This window comes from Chaetodon auriga, chromosome 21, assembly GCF_051107435.1.
Source record: "Chaetodon auriga isolate fChaAug3 chromosome 21, fChaAug3.hap1, whole genome shotgun sequence".
Taxonomy (NCBI): Eukaryota; Metazoa; Chordata; class Actinopteri; order Chaetodontiformes; family Chaetodontidae; genus Chaetodon; species Chaetodon auriga.
In genome coordinates, this window is record NC_135094.1 from 965,001 (window position 1) to 982,371 (window position 17,371).

General features: G+C 46.1%; 2 protein-coding genes across 2 annotated transcripts in view; one reads left to right on the forward strand and one right to left on the reverse strand.

Annotated features, from left to right (window-relative positions):
* fars2 (phenylalanyl-tRNA synthetase 2, mitochondrial) overlaps positions 1-1,955 on the reverse strand; it is a 92,976-nt gene extending 91,021 nt beyond the window's left edge. The window contains exon 1 of the mRNA XM_076760949.1: positions 1,871-1,955. The gene's annotated coding sequence lies outside the window, so the exon portion shown is untranslated. The remainder of the gene's footprint in view (positions 1-1,870) is intronic.
* A 157-nt stretch (positions 1,956-2,112) lies between these two features.
* Positions 2,113-17,371, forward strand: part of lyrm4b (LYR motif containing 4) — a 29,124-nt gene continuing 13,865 nt past the window's right edge. The window contains exons 1-2 of the mRNA XM_076760954.1: positions 2,113-2,231; positions 13,365-13,485. Coding sequence (XP_076617069.1) covers positions 2,146-2,231; positions 13,365-13,485 — 207 coding nt within the window. The 5' untranslated portion in view covers positions 2,113-2,145. The remainder of the gene's footprint in view (positions 2,232-13,364; positions 13,486-17,371) is intronic.

The following is a 17,371-nucleotide window of genomic DNA, read 5'->3' on the forward strand; positions in this document are numbered from 1 at the left end:
TCGCTCACACACGCACACACACGCACACACACGCACACACACCCACACACACCATGCCTCATTGGACCAGAACAGCAGACACGACAATCAATGATATCAACCGGGTTTTTACCAACAAATACACACACAAAACACACTGGTCTACATCAACATGCACCTGAACACACACACACACACACACACACACACACACACACACACACACACACACACACACACACACACACACACACACACAGCAGCGCCACTGACCTTTACACTAAAAGACAGCAGGACATCAACAAACAGGATGTGTCTCTGACCTTTCACACATCCACTGCTAAAGAGCATACTGTACACACACACACACACACACACACACACACACACACACACACACACACACACACATCAGGGTCTCTGGTATCAGCTGATTTGTGTGTGTGTGTGTGTGTCTGGTCCTCTCTATCGAGACAAATCTCCACTGTAAACACAAATGTCAGCTCGTCTGTTTCACTTCCTGCTCACTGGCCCCGCTGAATCACGCTGACCCAGAGGTCAAAGGTCAGGCCCCACCAGTGAGAACAGAGACTGTCTTTGACCTCAACACGTCAGCCTCTCTAACACATCACCTGACCAAGTCTGGCTGCCACCACCTAATCTTCATGATCGAAGAATCAGTCGACTATTTCTACAAGCGATCGATCAATCCGTTCATCAATAAAACGTCTTCACAGTTTCCAAGAGTGAAGCAGGAAGTCATTACAACAGAGAAGCTGAAATCAACTTGGGACTCATCTGAAATTAATCACTGATCATCACAGTTGTTGCTGATAAATTTTCTGTCGATTGACTAATTTATAAATTGTTTCAGCACTAAAACCATTAAAACCAGTAAACGATCCATCCAATCAATACTGATGTTTTAAACATGATAAGACACAATTATCAAGCCTCTCACTCAGAGTAACCACCGAGAGCAGATCAAGTGATCACATGATTGATCAGATGTTTGACCAGAGCAGGAACGTCCAATCAGACACAGCGATTGATTTGCTATCAGCCACATTGATCATTTCTTTTTTAAATGTTTAACCAACTTCCTGTGAGGAAACTTACATTTCGGAGCCTTTATTGATCAATAGAAATATGACACAGCACTTAACTTGTTTAGTTGAGTGCCAGCAGGGTAACACATTGTTACTGACTGTACATCTTGCAAATTTCAACTTAAATCAGCTTGATTAATACAGTCAGTCCAGACAGCTTTATGTTAATGAAAGACAGCTGAACAAAGAGCTTTTGACACCAACACAAACTGACCTTGGAAATGTAGCTGTGCTGTGTATGGAGCCATTTAATTTCTGTTGTGTAATGAAATCATGAAAAACGTGTTTTATGAAACTTAGAGGCCACTTTCAGGGAAATCTAAAGGGATCGTTGGGATCACGTGCGTTCATGGGGTTCACTTACTGTCTGTTATTGGTCACCATCAGGTCACAGTCAGGTTAGATAACCTCGCAGAAAGGTCACAGAGTGACCACACGCATGCACAAAGTACACAACAAACACCACACGAACTTTAATTCCCTTTTACGAATTTCTCAGGTGTCGTTTGCTGCGTCATACACGCTTTAACTCACTTTAGCACTTAAGAGAAGCTAACTGTAGCTGCACTTCTGTCAGGAGTGTTTGTAGCTGAGCAGCTAGCATGCTGACCCATAACAAGGACATTTTGGAGGGAAATGAAGCGCTGTGTAACCCGACATACTGCCGGTTTGTGTTCTAAAGCCTGGCGCTACAACCTCACAACATCGTTCTATCATTAAAACGATTCAGTCGTATATTATCGTACACTTTTAAAAGGTTAAAATGAGCAAAGCTAACTTACCTTCTGTCACACACCAGCGTTGAGCACTCACTCAGCCGGCGGAGACGTGCCTGCGTGCCTAGTGAAATATAACTATATTCAAAATTCAAAAACTTTATTTGAAGTGACTTTTTATGACAGCAGAATCTACAAATACGAATATTTCCTTCAAGAAATAAACGCGGGAGGATAAGCGTTCACAGAAAAGTCATATTTCTGTACAGGCACTGTTTGGACAAACGCCTATAAAGGTCCTCAAGCTTAGTCGGTCGGAGAGCAGTGTTGGTAGCAACATCATGGCGGCGTCCACGAGAGTCCAGGTGATTTCTCTGTACAAAATGATGTTGACAGAGAGCAAGAAGTTCCCCTCGTACAACTACAGGTAAGAGACGATCTCCGACTGATCTGAACGGTTCTGCTGGTCGGTTTAAACCGAGTGTCAGTGGCGCGAAAGATGCTGATGTCGCGGCTAACTGCCCCGTTTACATCAGCCAGCCTGACATGATTCAGTGTCATAACTGTTATTCAACGCTTACAAATCAAAACACGGCGTCTGTGCAGAAGAAGTGAACGTCCTGTTAGCTTCACGACGCTGTTAACAGCGTGTGTTCGGGGATTAAACGGAGAGGTTATGTTAATTCTGTGACAGTTTGTTGTTTTTGTGTTAGTTTAGCGTTTTGTAATCCTTCACCGGATTAATGATCACTTAAAGGATCATTCCGGTGATTTTCGCACACTTGTAATCGCGCTTTGTTTTTCTCTACAAGTGGAACAATGCATTCACAAATCCCAAAAAGTGGTTGAAAAACTCTCTTTAAGTCTGTTTGATACGTTTGTGCTCCTGTTCCAGACTTCTACAGAGACTTGAGAGACTTCATACTGGTGATTTTTAACCCGTTCCCTCGTTTTCCTTCATCTCAAACACGGTTTCAAGTAGAGATCAAACTAATGATTGTTTAGTTTGAGTATTTTTTCTATTTCATCAGAAAATTGTAAAAAACATCCTTCAGTTTGGAGCACAGTGTTGTACATGGTACTTTAACACCAGTTCGAGGTGCTTGTGCTTGAGCTTTTCCATGTTGTGTGTACTTCTACTTACGTTTCACTACAGCTCAGAGTCAAATATTGTCCTTTTTACTCCGTTATGTTTGTCTGACAGCTTTAGGTATTAGTTACTTTCCATAACCTTGCTGTCCAGGGACAACCATATCCAGTATCTCCAGCTTTTCTGACGAGCTGAAGTCTTCCTTTATGGCAGTGATGGTGAGCTGGTGGCCAGCAGGCCTCATCCTGCCCACCAAGGCAGAAAACTCGCTCATCTAACATTGGTCACCAGTGGAAGACGTCCTGTCCTGACAGTTTGTCAGCCCCTGCAACGAGCCCAGAAGTCTATAATCCATAGTTCAGCTGTTGTGCAGAGTCAGATCCATCCTCTCGACCCATGGACCGTCCGTCAAACCTCTCAGCTCTCAGGCTGATCGTTCCCTGGAGCCGCCACCAGGCTGGGCTAGAAACTGAGGGTTTCAGTGCTTCCTGGATCCTGACGAGGAGTTTGAGTTGAGATCAGGACTCATTCGTTAGTCGTTGAACTGATGCCTCCTTGGTGGAGGTCTGAGAGCTTTTTCTAGTTCAATATCTATTGATCATCATGGATTTTCCATGTTTTTAACAGCCTGTTCACACTGATATAGACTCATAGAAACAACATTCATTTTGTAAGAGAGGGAAAATAATTAGGCCTCATTATTTCTCCTTATTTGAATGTCTGAAACGTTTTGGCCCTTGGACAAATGTACTTGAGGAGCCCTGATGCAGATTTACCAGCATCAGTTACTGATGTAAGGCAAGCCGCTCTAATCAATATTTTAATGTAACTGTGGGTCAGATGACGATGTGTCATGAGGACTCTGTGTTTTCGTGTCTGTTGTACCTGCTGGTTCTGGATCAGCGTCGGTGTTTGACCATGTCGGCTTCATACGGTCAGGGTCGCGTTGTCTCAGGGTGAATGAAAACAGGAGATTAGCTGACATTCAGATTAGCGTTGGATTTGTAGGAAGTGGTGTTTATTAAAGAGCACAAAGAACGGATCAGAAATGAGATTCTGTGATGTTTTGTGACACACTGTTGAAAGGTTAGCCGTGAAGGTCGGTACAGCAGGAACGTGGTCTGATCTTTCTTCTGGAACCGAGCGTGAAGTTTCAGTTTCACGTCGGCTCTCTGATGACTCGGCTCTTTGAGGCACCGCCAACATTTCCGATTTGTTCGACGGTTCAGAAGTGAAAGAAAATGGAGACTCGGTGTGTTCATGAGGCTGCAGAATCAAGCCTGTTTTCACTCACTGTTTATTAGGTTCGTCTCATGTGAACTGATGCTAAAACATGTTGTAATTTTCAGTTTAGGGCAACAATTTCTGTTGTTTGCAAAACTGATTAATGTAGATTATTCTCTCACTACATCTGTTAATCATTTAAGGTATGAAATGCACAAAAAAGTGAAAATTGTCCGTCCCAGCTTCCCAGAGTCCATTTTAAAATCTTCATATCGTGTTTTGTTTGAGTCCAAAACCCAAAGATACTCAGTTCACAGTGACTTAAACAGAGAACAGCAGGGAATCCTCACAGCGAAGGAGCTGCAGCCATTTTTCCCTTCTTAAAAAATGACTCCAGACGATGATCAGAATAGCTGCCGGTTAATTTCCATTGATCGACCAATCGATCGGTCGCTCCAGCTTCAGTTTAGTTGACGTTGAAACTCTTTGGCAGAGCCGTTGATCTGACTTTGTGCCGGTGTTGGTGGATGCAGTCTGCGCCGCGTCGTGTTGTTTTAAAGGTGTTCATGTTTTGTCCACCGCTGTCTCTCCTGAATGATCGGCTTTTATTTTGAAGGCTCACGCTGTGTGCAGCCGCGTGTTGGACTCAGAGGTCGGAGGGTTTCTTTGTGAGTCTGCTGTTGTAGCTTCAGAGCCAGAGTCCGTGGCCTAGTTTGTACCTGACCAGTGACCCGATTTGTCTGCAGGCCTCCTGCTGCTCACATCCCATCAGGATTCAGAGCGCTCTGCCTAACTGACGGTGACACGCTCTGCATTTATTCTGGAAATCAGTCCGGCCGGCCGCCCTTGAAGCTAATACAGTTTGAGTAGCTCCAGACTGTTATCGGATTAATATTGAATTTAATCTGCTGAAGTTGCAGCTGTTAATTTCTTTATATCATGTCTCAAAGCTGGTTTCTATTGACTTGTCTTTTCAATGATCTCACTGCGTTTCGTATCGCTGCAGTGAAGCTCATTCGGCTCAGAGCTGCATCGTGCTCCTTTGTCTTTATTAATTGTGTTATATCCATAACTTCACAGTGTTGATTGGATGAATATTGCTCTCCGAACAGCGTCAGACATTGTTGGGCTGATGGAGCTCTTGTGTTGTGAAGTTCTTTGTGTTGTGGAGTCAACGTCCTCTGTTTGTGATGCAGGTCTCACAGGGTCGACCTGCAGGTGAGCAGCAGCAGGTGTCTGAAGGGCCTTTGAGGAGATTTGTCTGACATAAAGCTTAACTACGTCTGTTTATCAAACCTCAACATTTTTTTTATCAGATATCTCGACAGGAACAGAATGAAACTCACCCAAACTGTCTTCGTTTGTCTTTCCACTGATCACCAACTCCGGTTTGGTCAAAATAAACCCTTAATTTTCCGAGTTAGATGTGACTGTATTCTGGTCTGCACGCTGTTTGAGTGCTGGGTTAACTGGCTGAACAGTCTGTCGCTGAGGAGGCGGATCATTAGATAAACAAAATGAAGTGACCCAAAAGAAACCAACCAGCAATAATGTCCAATATATTCATGCAGTCATCCAACTCTAATTAGCTTATTGCAGATACTTCTGTGTAGGTGTATGTGTCGGCCAATAACGGTCAATAAATTTCAGGACAGAAATAAAAGTCTGAGGTCAACAGTTTTAACTATCAGCATCAACCTCAGAAACGCAGTATTTTAATTACAAGCTCGTACCTGAATCCTGCAGTCGTATCATTGGCTCTGAGGCCCAGCATGCACCTGGTCGGACTCACCTGGACTCATTCCATCCTGTTCTGTCTGACGCGCTCTGACCTCTGGCCTTTTAAAACTCACTTTATTGCCACAAACTCTGCACTGCAGGCGAGAAAGCTCTGGTCTCAGGTCAGTGCATCGAACGAGCCACCAAACATCTGACTTTCACTGGCTCGTCTTCATCTTCTGTCTCCTTTTGCTCATCGTCTTCGTCAGGCGTTCTGCAGCAGCACAGTCACCGTGTGTGAGTGTGCGTGTGCGTGTGTGAGTGTGCGTGTGCGTGTGTGAGTGTGCGTGTGCGTGCGTGTGTGTGCGTGCGTGTGCGTGCGTGTGTGTGCGTGTGTGTGCGTGCGTGTGCGTGCGTGCGTGTGTGTGCGTGCGTGTGTGTGTGTGTGTGCGTGTGCGTGTGCGTGTGTGTGTGTGTGTGTGTGTGTGGGGTGAGTCTGGGACAGCGTCTTCACTGTCATAACACACGGCTCTGTGCACGGACATCAGAGAGCCGCCGCTCCCCGCTCGCCTTCATGCGGACCGCCGCTGTGTTGAATTATTGAGCGGCCAGATGAGAGATGGCCTCCTCCTGCTGCTGCTCGTCCAAATAAAAAAAAATTCCAGCCGTCTGCCTGGAGATGGCCAGTTCGGTCCAACGCCTCGCGGACCCCTTGTCTGGAGAGTCCATCCTGTTAGAGAGGACGCATCAAAAAGTGGAATGAACACGACTTTACGAAATGATGGAACTCCATAATCTCAGAAGCACGTCGGCTCCATGATCAGATCTTTGTGTCCTGCTTGTACATGTCAGGGATGCTCCAAAGTGCCTACATGTACCAGCATGCATTGGGCCTGAGACGTCCTCAAAAGGTGGTTAGTGTCTGGTATTCAAAGTCTCACTTCCTGTCATGTTATTTTCAGGTAGAAATGGAGAAATGTGCAGAAATGTGTTGCCGTTCTTTCTGGTTAAATTACTGCATTATTACATCTGCTGCAGAAAGTGCTGAGTCATCGTATTTTGATATTGTTTGAATTCATTTGCACCCCATGCGGCTAATGTTAGCATCGCACAGGTGTAGCACACACGGCGCGTCATCCAGGTGGCAGGAACACACACAGTACGTTAAGCAGGAGGTGCAGGTCCAGGAAGTAAACGTGACCAAGCTGCTGTTGGTGAATGTGTGGCTCCGGCAGAGAGGACGACGGTGTGTCCGGAAGAACTGACGCATCCACAGGCCGCCGCCGGCGCTCGGCTCGGTTCACGCCATTTTACGAACACCTGTGCTGGACTGCAGGACACAAGCTGTTGAACTTTATGCACCACAAAAGTTTAATTTTGATTGTTTCGGGTCGAACATTTGATCAGTCTCAGTTTGAAGGGTCGCTCCATGCCGCCGCCCTGACCAGGATCAGGTGAAACGTTCATCCCGTGCCTGTGTTCGTGGTGTCACTGCTGCCGTCCTTCTGACATGAATGTAAAGAATTTCTCATTTTTGCGAAGGAGGAAAGAGTCCAAACAGTCTGAGTCCTGCTGTGGGCTCTCCCTCAGACGCCGCGCTCCTGGTGAAACTTGTTGGGTTGTTGCAGAGTGACCTGAATATGCCAGACGACGCTGCAGGCTGCGTTCTGTTGTCTCCCGCTCTGACTACAATAACAGCTGATGCAGGCACTCGCAGCACTTCCTGGGAGGAAAGGTGGGAGAGTTTGGCTGGATTTGGAGGTCTGTGTGTCTGTGTCTGTGTGTGTGTGTGTGTGTGTGTGTGTGTGTGTGTGTGTGTGTGTGTGTGTGTGTGTGCGTGTGCGTGTGTGTGTGTGTGTGCGTGCGTGCGTGAGAGAAACACGGAAACAAACAGGAGTGAGATGAAACATTCACTGCAGGAAAATAAGATCTCTGCAGCAGCAGCTCAGAGTAAGAGGAAACAGAGTGACGCAGAAATGTAATTTAATTCAAATCTGACGAGTTTGGAGTTTCATGAACATGCAAAATGTTTTATTTCGGCACTAGAAACCGTCCAGGAGGGTAAATTAAAATGTGTGAGAGGAAAGAATGGTAGACTTTTGTTTGAGTAAAGAAGAGGAGAAGCAACAAACAGCAGAAATTGATCTCTAGGGAGGATTTATTGGAGAGCGGAAACATGGACGGATCACAGAAGCCGAGCAGAGGCCCTGAAGGATGTGAGGAGTGTTAGAGAGGCACAAACCAAGAGTCTGAGCACTGGAGAATACATGAAAGATAAAACACGTCAGACGAGAAGCCCAGAGTGAGGCTGAACCTTGGTTTAACGTTTGCTGCAGTGCACCTTCAGGCCAGCAGGGGGCGAGCTGACGACTCCCCTGAGCTGCAGCCAGTAACACCTGTTCATTCAGGTGTGAAAAAAGTTTGTTTTTAAAGCATTTAGCAAGAATTCAGGGTCCTTGAAAGGCCTTGAATCAGCTTGAAAAGTATTTCTTCAGATGTTCCTGAATACCGTGACCGTGTCCCAAAGGCTGCACGTTCATTCATCCATTTATTCATTCATTCATTCATTCATCCATCCATTCAGGTCTGTGGTTGAGTGTTTGTACTGAACGCTGCTCTGTGTCTGTCTGTCATTTGTTTCTTTCCATAAGACGCTTTATTCCAGTGTTATCCTGGACTGAAGCGTTGTGTTGATCCTGGTCTTGAAGAGACTCTGTTTGTTTGTCCATGGAAGGATTGTAAATGTCCTAAATGTCCACAGGTACGCTGTGGACCTGAATGTCCTTTTGTTAGTGCTCAGTTTTTGACATGTCGTGTGTGATGTGTAACTCGTGATCTTTATCTGTGACTGCATGTTTTAATAAAGGCCTGCAGATGAAAATTAGCCTTAAGCTAACTCTGGTACACAATCCATCAAATGAAGCATTTCTGTGGAATATTGTCCACGGCCTCTCACAAACAAAACAAATAAATAACTAATATATAGAACTAAATAATGTTGGTTTCAGGGTTTAACGTTGTGACCAAATGCCTCCGAAACGAATGACTTCCCATCAGCCTCAGCTAAAGCTTGCGCTTACAGCTAAAAGCAAAAATTAGCATGCTAACATCAACATGTCATCGTGTTAGCATGACAAATGCTAGCATTTTCACATCACCAAGATTCAAAATGAAAGTGGGGTACACGCTGGTGTTGGCAGCAGTGAAATGAAGAAGAAGAGTTTTAAAGTGCTTAAATTTAATATTCATTCTTCATTAACTAACTCAGAAAACAAAAAAGAGTGAGCAGTCTTCCACATGATCAGAGTCAAATTCTGAGTTTAAATATGTGAAACGTGGTGAAGAGTCGTCCTCTGTACCTGGTGCCAGGAAACACCACCAGCTTCAGACGAGGAAGAGATGAGGAAGAGGAAGTCGGAGTGGGCTGATTCTCGGTGTAGGACAGCATCAGATCCAGAGTGACTCACTCAGTGTTTCCATGTGTCTTCTTCTGGTCTGTCATCGGTGTCTCCCTCCTCTGTGTCCTCCCCGGTGGATTCAGTCAAACATAGTGTCATCTTCATCATCATCATCATCATCATCCTCATCAGAGTGTGTGTCAGGTTATAACACAGTATGACAAAAGCTGGTGGTTAATGCGTGATGGTGGAAGTCTCCTCTCGTCTCGAGGCTCACAGACAGAAATCATTCACGCTGAGTTTAAGAGCCACACAGATCATCTCAGCAGGCAGACGCACAGGTGAGCTGAACGGGTCGAAAACACCTGTTGCTGAAGCCAAATACATTATTGGATAAAGAGATTAATGTGTCTTCATCACAGCAGACACTTTGTCCTGTCATGGCGGGACAATCACCAGTGTGAGGGATGACATTTAAGGAATATCGCAGGAAAGTTTGAGGACTTGAAAACAAAGAACAGTGAAAGTCAAAGCTGCAGATTCAAGACGTCCTGACGTCAGACGTCATTTATTCCTGCTATTAAAATCAAAATGTGATCTGATCTTTGTGCTTTGAATTTCTTCTCCTCATTGACATCAGATCTGAGGCGGCAGGAGATCAGCACCAGACTCCCTTTAAAAATCACACATTTTTGAAAGTTGTTGAGTTAAGGGAAACTTTCTAAACTTTGTGAAACTGTCTGAGACAGATTCTTAATTAATGGTCCTCTGTTGTAAATTCGGCAGACGTAAAGCATGAATTCATTCCGTCCTTTGTGTAAAACATCGTGCCAGTCTTGTCACGGTGCGCTGCAGAACAGCCTGTCGGCTCCTCTCTGACTACAGAAACTACGTGACAGCAGATCAGCTGCACACATTTTGCACATTTCCAAAAGTAGCGCTTTCCCTCTTCACGCGGTCAAATCGGATGTTTTGGTGCGTTCATGGCACAGATTGGCTGTGTAATCAGGAATTAGACGCCTGTCTCTCACACTTGTCACTTGCTCGCTCTCTAAACGTGAACAACAGTTTGTATTTTGTGTTTGCTGTAAACAGATATCATTTTAAGCAGAGCTTCAGTCTAAACATTCATAAACAGTTTAGAGCACGCTGTCGTTCCGTGTGTGACGCTTTAAATCCTCTAAAATGAAGTTGGACTTTGTGAAACTGGCGGCGGGGCGTCGTCATGTGTCACTTCCTGTCCAGAGGACACACTGAGCTGCTGGACATGCAGCCTGCGGTCGTCTCCGTCCTGCCTGTTGATCATTTTCGGCTCTTTTTAATCTCTTTGTTGTTGTTCTTCCCCTCCGTCTCTTGTTTTGCTCGTTAGCGAGCGGCCTCATTAGACTGCGTCCGTTCGCTCAGGGCTTCAGTTTGATGGAGGGGCCGCGGGGCCGCGGGGCTGCGGGGCCTCGTGTTCGGCCCCGCTGAGCTTCACACTGAGAGGGAAAAAACTCAGCCGGACGTTTGAATGACAAACAGAAATCATCCTTCATCTTCATCTTCATCTTCATCTTCCTTTCCTTCAGACTGGCTGAGTCGTTTCCTTCCCTCCTTTTTTCATTTCGTCTTCACTCCCTTTTTTCAGACACATTTCCCGTCTTTGTCCTTGTTTATGCTCCTCTGTTCCTCTTCACATTCTTCATCACTTCTGTCCTCATTTCCTTCCCTTCCTATCACCTTTTCCTCCTCCCCGCCCTCCACTTGTCCTCCTGTGTTTCATTAATCCTCCCTTCATATTTCCCTGTTTCCTTTTCCCCATCTTCGTGTCCTTCATTGCTTCCTTCCATCTTTGACTTTTCCGTCCATCTTTATTGTCTTCCTCCTCCGTTCTGTCCTTCGTCGTTTACAGCCTTCTCTCTTTCCTCTGTCACCTTTCTTCTTCTTCTTCTTCTTCTTCTTCTTCTTCTTCTTCTTCTTCTTTATTGTCCTTTTTTCTCTCCTGCCTGTTAACTCTTACTTCCTCTTGCCATTTTCCTTCCTGAAATCTTTTTTCCTGTCTCCTTCCCTCTCTCCTACCTGTCCACATACCTCTTCCCTTATTTTATGTTTGTATTCCTCCACCTTCTTCCTTGAAACTTCCTTCTTCCCCCTTTTCTGTTCCTCCTTTTGCTTATTCTCGTTCATTCCTTTTATCCTTCCTTCCTTCCTTTGCGTCCTTCCTCCAAGCCCTCTTTAGCTCTTCCTCACCTCCTTTATTCTTACTACTCTTCCCTCCTCACTTCCTTTTCGTTTCCTTTTGCTTATTGTCTTTTCTCTTTTATCCTTCCTTCTTCCAAACCCTCTTTAGCTCTTCCTCACCTCCTTCCTGCTCCATCCAGCCACCACAGCTCCCTTTCTCTCACCTTCAAACCAGCCTCCGCCTGTTTCCCCGTCACTCCTCCGTCACATCCTTGTAACGCTCCTCGTATTTAACCGCGGCATGTAAATCAGATCCATCAGGCTTTTATTGGTTCCGTCTTAAATCCTAAATGAGCGGGAGACACGGAGACGGACAGGGAAGATGGATGGCTTCGCCCGGCCGGTCTGGAACTTCCCAAGGTCGACGTTGTAGTTTCCCCACATCAGAGGAGCTGCCAGCTGTGACGAGGCCCGAGTCCATCAAGAAGAAGAGCTGGAAATCAAACCAATAATCATTTTCACCTCGGCGCCTCCTGCCAGGAAATACTTCACTCTTTCCAATTTGTCCGTTTTGATTTACTCCCTCATCCGTAAGTTATCGCTGTGGACTCTGCGGTCATCGTGGCCTCCGGCTGAAACAAACTGAAGCAGTGAGTGTTTCAGGTGGCTGAGGTCCTCACAAAAACACCTTCACGCTCACGTCCATGTCAGTCCAACGCCGCTCGACACGGGACAGATAAAGAGAGGAACTGTGGGAGAAAATCACCTTTATTTTCATGATCCATTCATCTGTTTTTGTCTCTGTTAGTCGATTTTGTAAAATTAAAAATGTGGATCGGTGTTTCTCAAAGCCTAAGACGACGTCCTGGAACGTCTCGTTTGGTCCACAACCCAAAAATATCCACTGCTGCCTCGAAGGTGACGGTCCAGAGTAATCACTTCTGCTGGTTTCACCACAGAGACGAAGACGCCGGCGCTGTTCTCTGGATCACTTTGTTTCCACCTTTTGACGAGGTGTGAAACGACTCCCAGGATGACGAGCTCATTCTCCGTCAGACGCTGAGCTTTGCGGCACTTTTTACGTTAAATCAGAGAGTTCACGTTGGCGTCCAGGGATCCCGTAGAGTCCAGTTCATTCCTCAGAGACGACAGTTCTGTCTCCTTCAGCGATTCATCCATCAGCCGATCCAAAGAAAATCAATGTGCAACCACGTTCGTAATCAATAATATCAGTGATTTTTCAAGCAAAGGCCCAAAGTGTAATAATAACTCCGGGTTCTCTGCGGGGATGACTGATCTTAAAGTGGGTTTTTGACTGACTGGACAGCTTGTGCTGCTTTCTGTTTTATTGATAAGAAATGAAGAATGAGGAAATAATCAAGTGTGGTTTATAAACTGTTCTTGTGTTTATTGATGCATCATTCAGAGTTTCAAATTTCTGTATTTGACCCATAATTGTATTATTTTATTAGTTAATTGTAAGCGAACGCTGTGAAAGTCTTTAAAACCTTTTCAAACACACCTGGAGTCAAAGTCTTGTGACAGATGCTGATTGGTGGAGAGGAGCTGGAGCTCATCTTTGAACCCGGGTCTGTTTTAGGGCGTCTCTGACTGGTCTGGAACTGGTTCAGTCCAGCTGGTATAAACGGTCCGGCTCCGGTTTGGATCGCGTTAACGATGCTGCTGCAGTGTCTGATGTTTGTTTATCGCTGCTTTTCATCTCATCTGCACTAATTTGTTGGTCTCCTCTTCATCTTCTTCATCCCACCTGATGATGTTCAGGTTTCTGTGTTTTAACTTTGTGTTTGTTTGCTTTTATAAACCCGCAGAGAGTTTTCAGTCTCGGCTGCAGATCTGTTGATTTTATTATTTTCTGTCTTTGTTTTTTCAATGTTTACTGTGTTTTATAAGTGCAAATGAAACTAAAGTGTGTGTGTGTGTGTGTGTGTGTGTGTGTGTGTTACTGCAGGACCTATGCACTGCGGCGGATTCGTGATGCCTTCAGGGCCAACAGGACAGTTGAGGATCCAAAAACAGTGGAGAGACTGATGGTGGAGGGACAGCAGACACTGGCACTGATACAGAGACAGGTGACACACACACACACACACACACACACACACACACACACACACAGAGGCTCTCCCTCGGGTTAACCACGCTGACTAGTATGCAGATGAACACCTGTTTACTGACTGACCACCTGTCGTACACACACACACACACACACACACACACACACACACACAGACAAACACAAAACACACTCCCTCATTACCGTGGCAACTCGGGGCTAATCACCTCACTGTTGGTCACTTTGTTCCCATAATGCACCAGCAGCCTCTCAGCCAATCCCAACAGGGGACTGTCAGTGTCTCTGTCTGCCTCTTTCTTACTGTCTTTCATCTCAACCAAACACGCACGCGCACGCGCACGCGCACGCATGCCCTTGTTTTTGTACACACAGTTAAACAAGTGTGTGTGTGTGTGTGTATGTGTGTGTGTGTATGTGTATGTGTGTGTTATAACTGTGGGATTTATGAGTCAGGTTGGTTTATAAATACATCACACACACACACACACACACATGGTGGGTAGTGGTGGGAGTGTGTAAGTGGACTTAGTCATATGATCTCAGACACACACACACACACACACACACACACACACACACCCTGCTGTCCATCAGATCTCTTCCTGCATTTCTGTTTTCAGTTTTACATGATAGCAAACCAACAGTCGACTCTGAGGATGTAATCTGAGTGTGTTGCTAATGCTAATGCTAATGCTAATGCTACGAAGCCCACTCGGGCTCATCACTGATGAAGATCTGAAGTGAGTTCTTGAGCTTTGGGTGTGTTGAGCTGGAACTTTGTGTGTTTAGCATCAATGTCCGACACGATGTGTCTGTAAACGTTGGGCTGTCGTCCACGTGCAGCTCCAGCAGCAGCTTAACGCAGACGGCCGTGGACGCGGCCCGTTTACGGCGTGCGGCGTCGGTGTGGGAGACCGGAGTGTTTGTTTGTCCCGTTGGACTCGAGCAGAGCCGTGTGTGTTTTCTTCTCTGCATCTCGCCCACACACACTCATGGATTAATGAGAGGGGATATGCACCTTGTTACAGCCCTGCTGCAATACTACAGGCTTCTGGAAAGATCCATATCCCCCACACACACACACACAGGTAAACATGCGCTGTGCTCGTGCATCGGGCTGCTTGTGTTCGCTGCTCTCTGACTTTATGTTTCCTCCCCTGTGTGCAGACTCACACAGTGTGTTATCAGAGAGGGGGAGGAGGGTGAGCTGAGACGAAGAGGCGTTTGATGCTCTCCAAACCAAACATCTTGCATCAAATGACACCGAGGAATAAACAAATAAAGGGGCGTCGGTTTGGATGTGAGCGAACCAAACCAGAGATGTGTGAGATCATCCAATCGGGGGTCTGTCGGTGTCAGCACGTCGACCAATAAGTGACGAGAGTGTGATGGAGGCCGCTCAGTCTGTGCTGCTCAGCAGACAGCGGTTTGTTTGTACCGCTGGTGTCCATGTTGGGGAACAAGCTGTTCGTGTCCTTTTGGACCTTTGGCGTCCTCCCTGTGGACGCTGCTCAGGGACGGACGCTGTGGTCTGATTCTGGGGTTGGCTGACGATGACTCTGATGAAGCTCGCTTGTTCTGACCTCTGCAGACAGTTTTCCCAGAAATCTCTTCTTCTGCGGTGTTCTGTGTGTGTGTGTGTGTGTGTGTGTGTGTGTGTGTGTGTGTGTGTGTCTTTGTAAGTTAGTTAGAGAGTAAAGATGATGGATTGCAACTGCAGAGCCACCTCTGTTTGTAGAGGAGAATGTTCTGTTTAGTGTGTGTGTGTGTGTGTGTGTGTGTGTGTGTGTGTGTGTGTGTGTGTGTTGGAGTGAGTGTAAGAGAGTAAAGCAGAGAATTACAAATGAAAATGAAGGTGAACAAAAGAAGAAAAAGAACATCCAGAACAGAGACAGAGAAGTAAAAATGTGAGAGGAAGAGGAGGAGGAGGAGGAAGAGGAGGAGGAGGAGGAAGAGGAGGAGGAGGAAAGAATGTCGAGTTGATTTTTGTCTGATGGAAAGATGCAGCTGTTCTCTCAGTCTGTTGTGTGTCCCACTTCAGCTGGATTTACTGTCTACACTCACACACACTCACACTCACACACACACACACACACACACACACTCACACACACACACACACACACAGAGGCAGAAACAGAAATACTCTCACTTCACTTTCACTTTATCATTGTGTGTGATTGTGTGTGTGTGTGTGTCTGTGTGTGTGTGTGTGTGTGTGATTGTGTGTGTGTGTGTGTGTGTGTGCGTGTGATTGTGTGTGTGTCTGTGTGTCTGTGTGTGTGTGTGTGTGTCTGTGTGTGTGTGTGTGCGTGTGCGTGTGTCTGTGTGTGTGTGTGTGTCTGTGTGTGTGTGTGTGTGTGTCAGTGTGTGTGTGTGTGTCAGTGTGTGTGTGTGTGTGTCAGTGTGTGTGTGTGTGTGTGTGTGTGTCACAGCACCCTCTGAAGAGCCATTTCTCACAGATTACTGCTGCTTAATGTCACCACAATGTCACACAGCCTTCGGCCATTTTGGCTCAATTGAGATTAAACGCCACATCGGGCGCTGAGTTATACCTGCCAGGTCGGGGGAAACCGGCCCCCGTCACGGCTCCCGGGGGGCCGGGCGGAGTCTCGGTCGCTCTGATCTCTGAGTTTGGCAAACACACAGAGGATTTGTGATGAAACAGCTCGAGGGATGGGGGGGGTGCGTGCCGGGTCGGGAGGCCAGGTGCGTTTCTCCTCACCTGCGGGTTAGTTTGAATAGAAACCCCTGTGTGGACGGAGGCGTGGTGCTACATTTAAACAGCTGCACCAACAGAAATAACCCGACAGCTGCTGGAGCGCCTGAAGCTGCAGTTCACACAGTGGCCACTAGAGGCTGCTGCAACGAGACTCAGCTCTGAAATAAAGGGACAGGAAATACCAACAATATTCCACCAAATTATTCTGCTTCAGTCACTGATTTCACTTTCTCTCATGTTTGGTGCCAATTTATTATTAAACTGAAAATTACATTAAATGACATTTTCTGACCTTTGACCTCTCATGAAACAGTATCTGACTGAAGTAAAAATGTTTCTAATACACGTTCAGTATTTTCTGGATATTTTTTATTTTTTGTTTGTGCTCACATTAGTGGATGTTTGAGCTTCGAACCGTCTGGTTTTTCTCTAACGGAGGTTTTGGATTTAGAGAACAGAAATCAACATGTAACGATGAATCCTTCCGTTCAGCTGGCCTCCTGACACTGCGCTCATGTTATCGTAGAGATGAAGAAGATCTCCATCTTTAATAAGGAGAAAACTGCTGAAACGGCTCGGAGCTCGGCTGCAGGTGTTTGCTGCAGTGTCTCTGCTTCATGAATGCTCAGAAATTCTTCATGTGGTTTGGTGTTCAGCAGCAGGAGCGTCCAAAGGGACGTTTCCCTGGACGAATGGAGTGGAATGAACTTTTGTGGTGAACAGTTTGAGCTTCACACGCTGACAGACACGCTTCCTTAGAACAGGTAACCTCTTTACCTGAGTCACCTGTAGCTTCAGCCAGGACAAACATGAGGCCTGTTTCTGCTTCCCTCCGTGTTTTCTTCTTCTTTCAGCTTTAAACGATGAGCTCTCATGATTGGTTGTTTTCTCCTGCGGTCACAGAGACAATTCATCCCTGAAGCTGGATCATTCCTGCAGCGTCAGTGAAGCAGCGCTGTGTCCGCAGTGATGAAGGTGCGCTTGTTGTCTGTGAAGTGTGTGTTTGATGGCGATGGTCTCGGTGTGTGTGGATGATTATTATGAACTTTCTTCTTCTGTGCTGGAGGGCAGAGCCACAGACGGGCTGTTCAGTTGCTCAGCCGGTGGCAGGATGCTTCTGATGTACCGTGTTGCTTCTTTGCTTTGGTTGGTATTGATC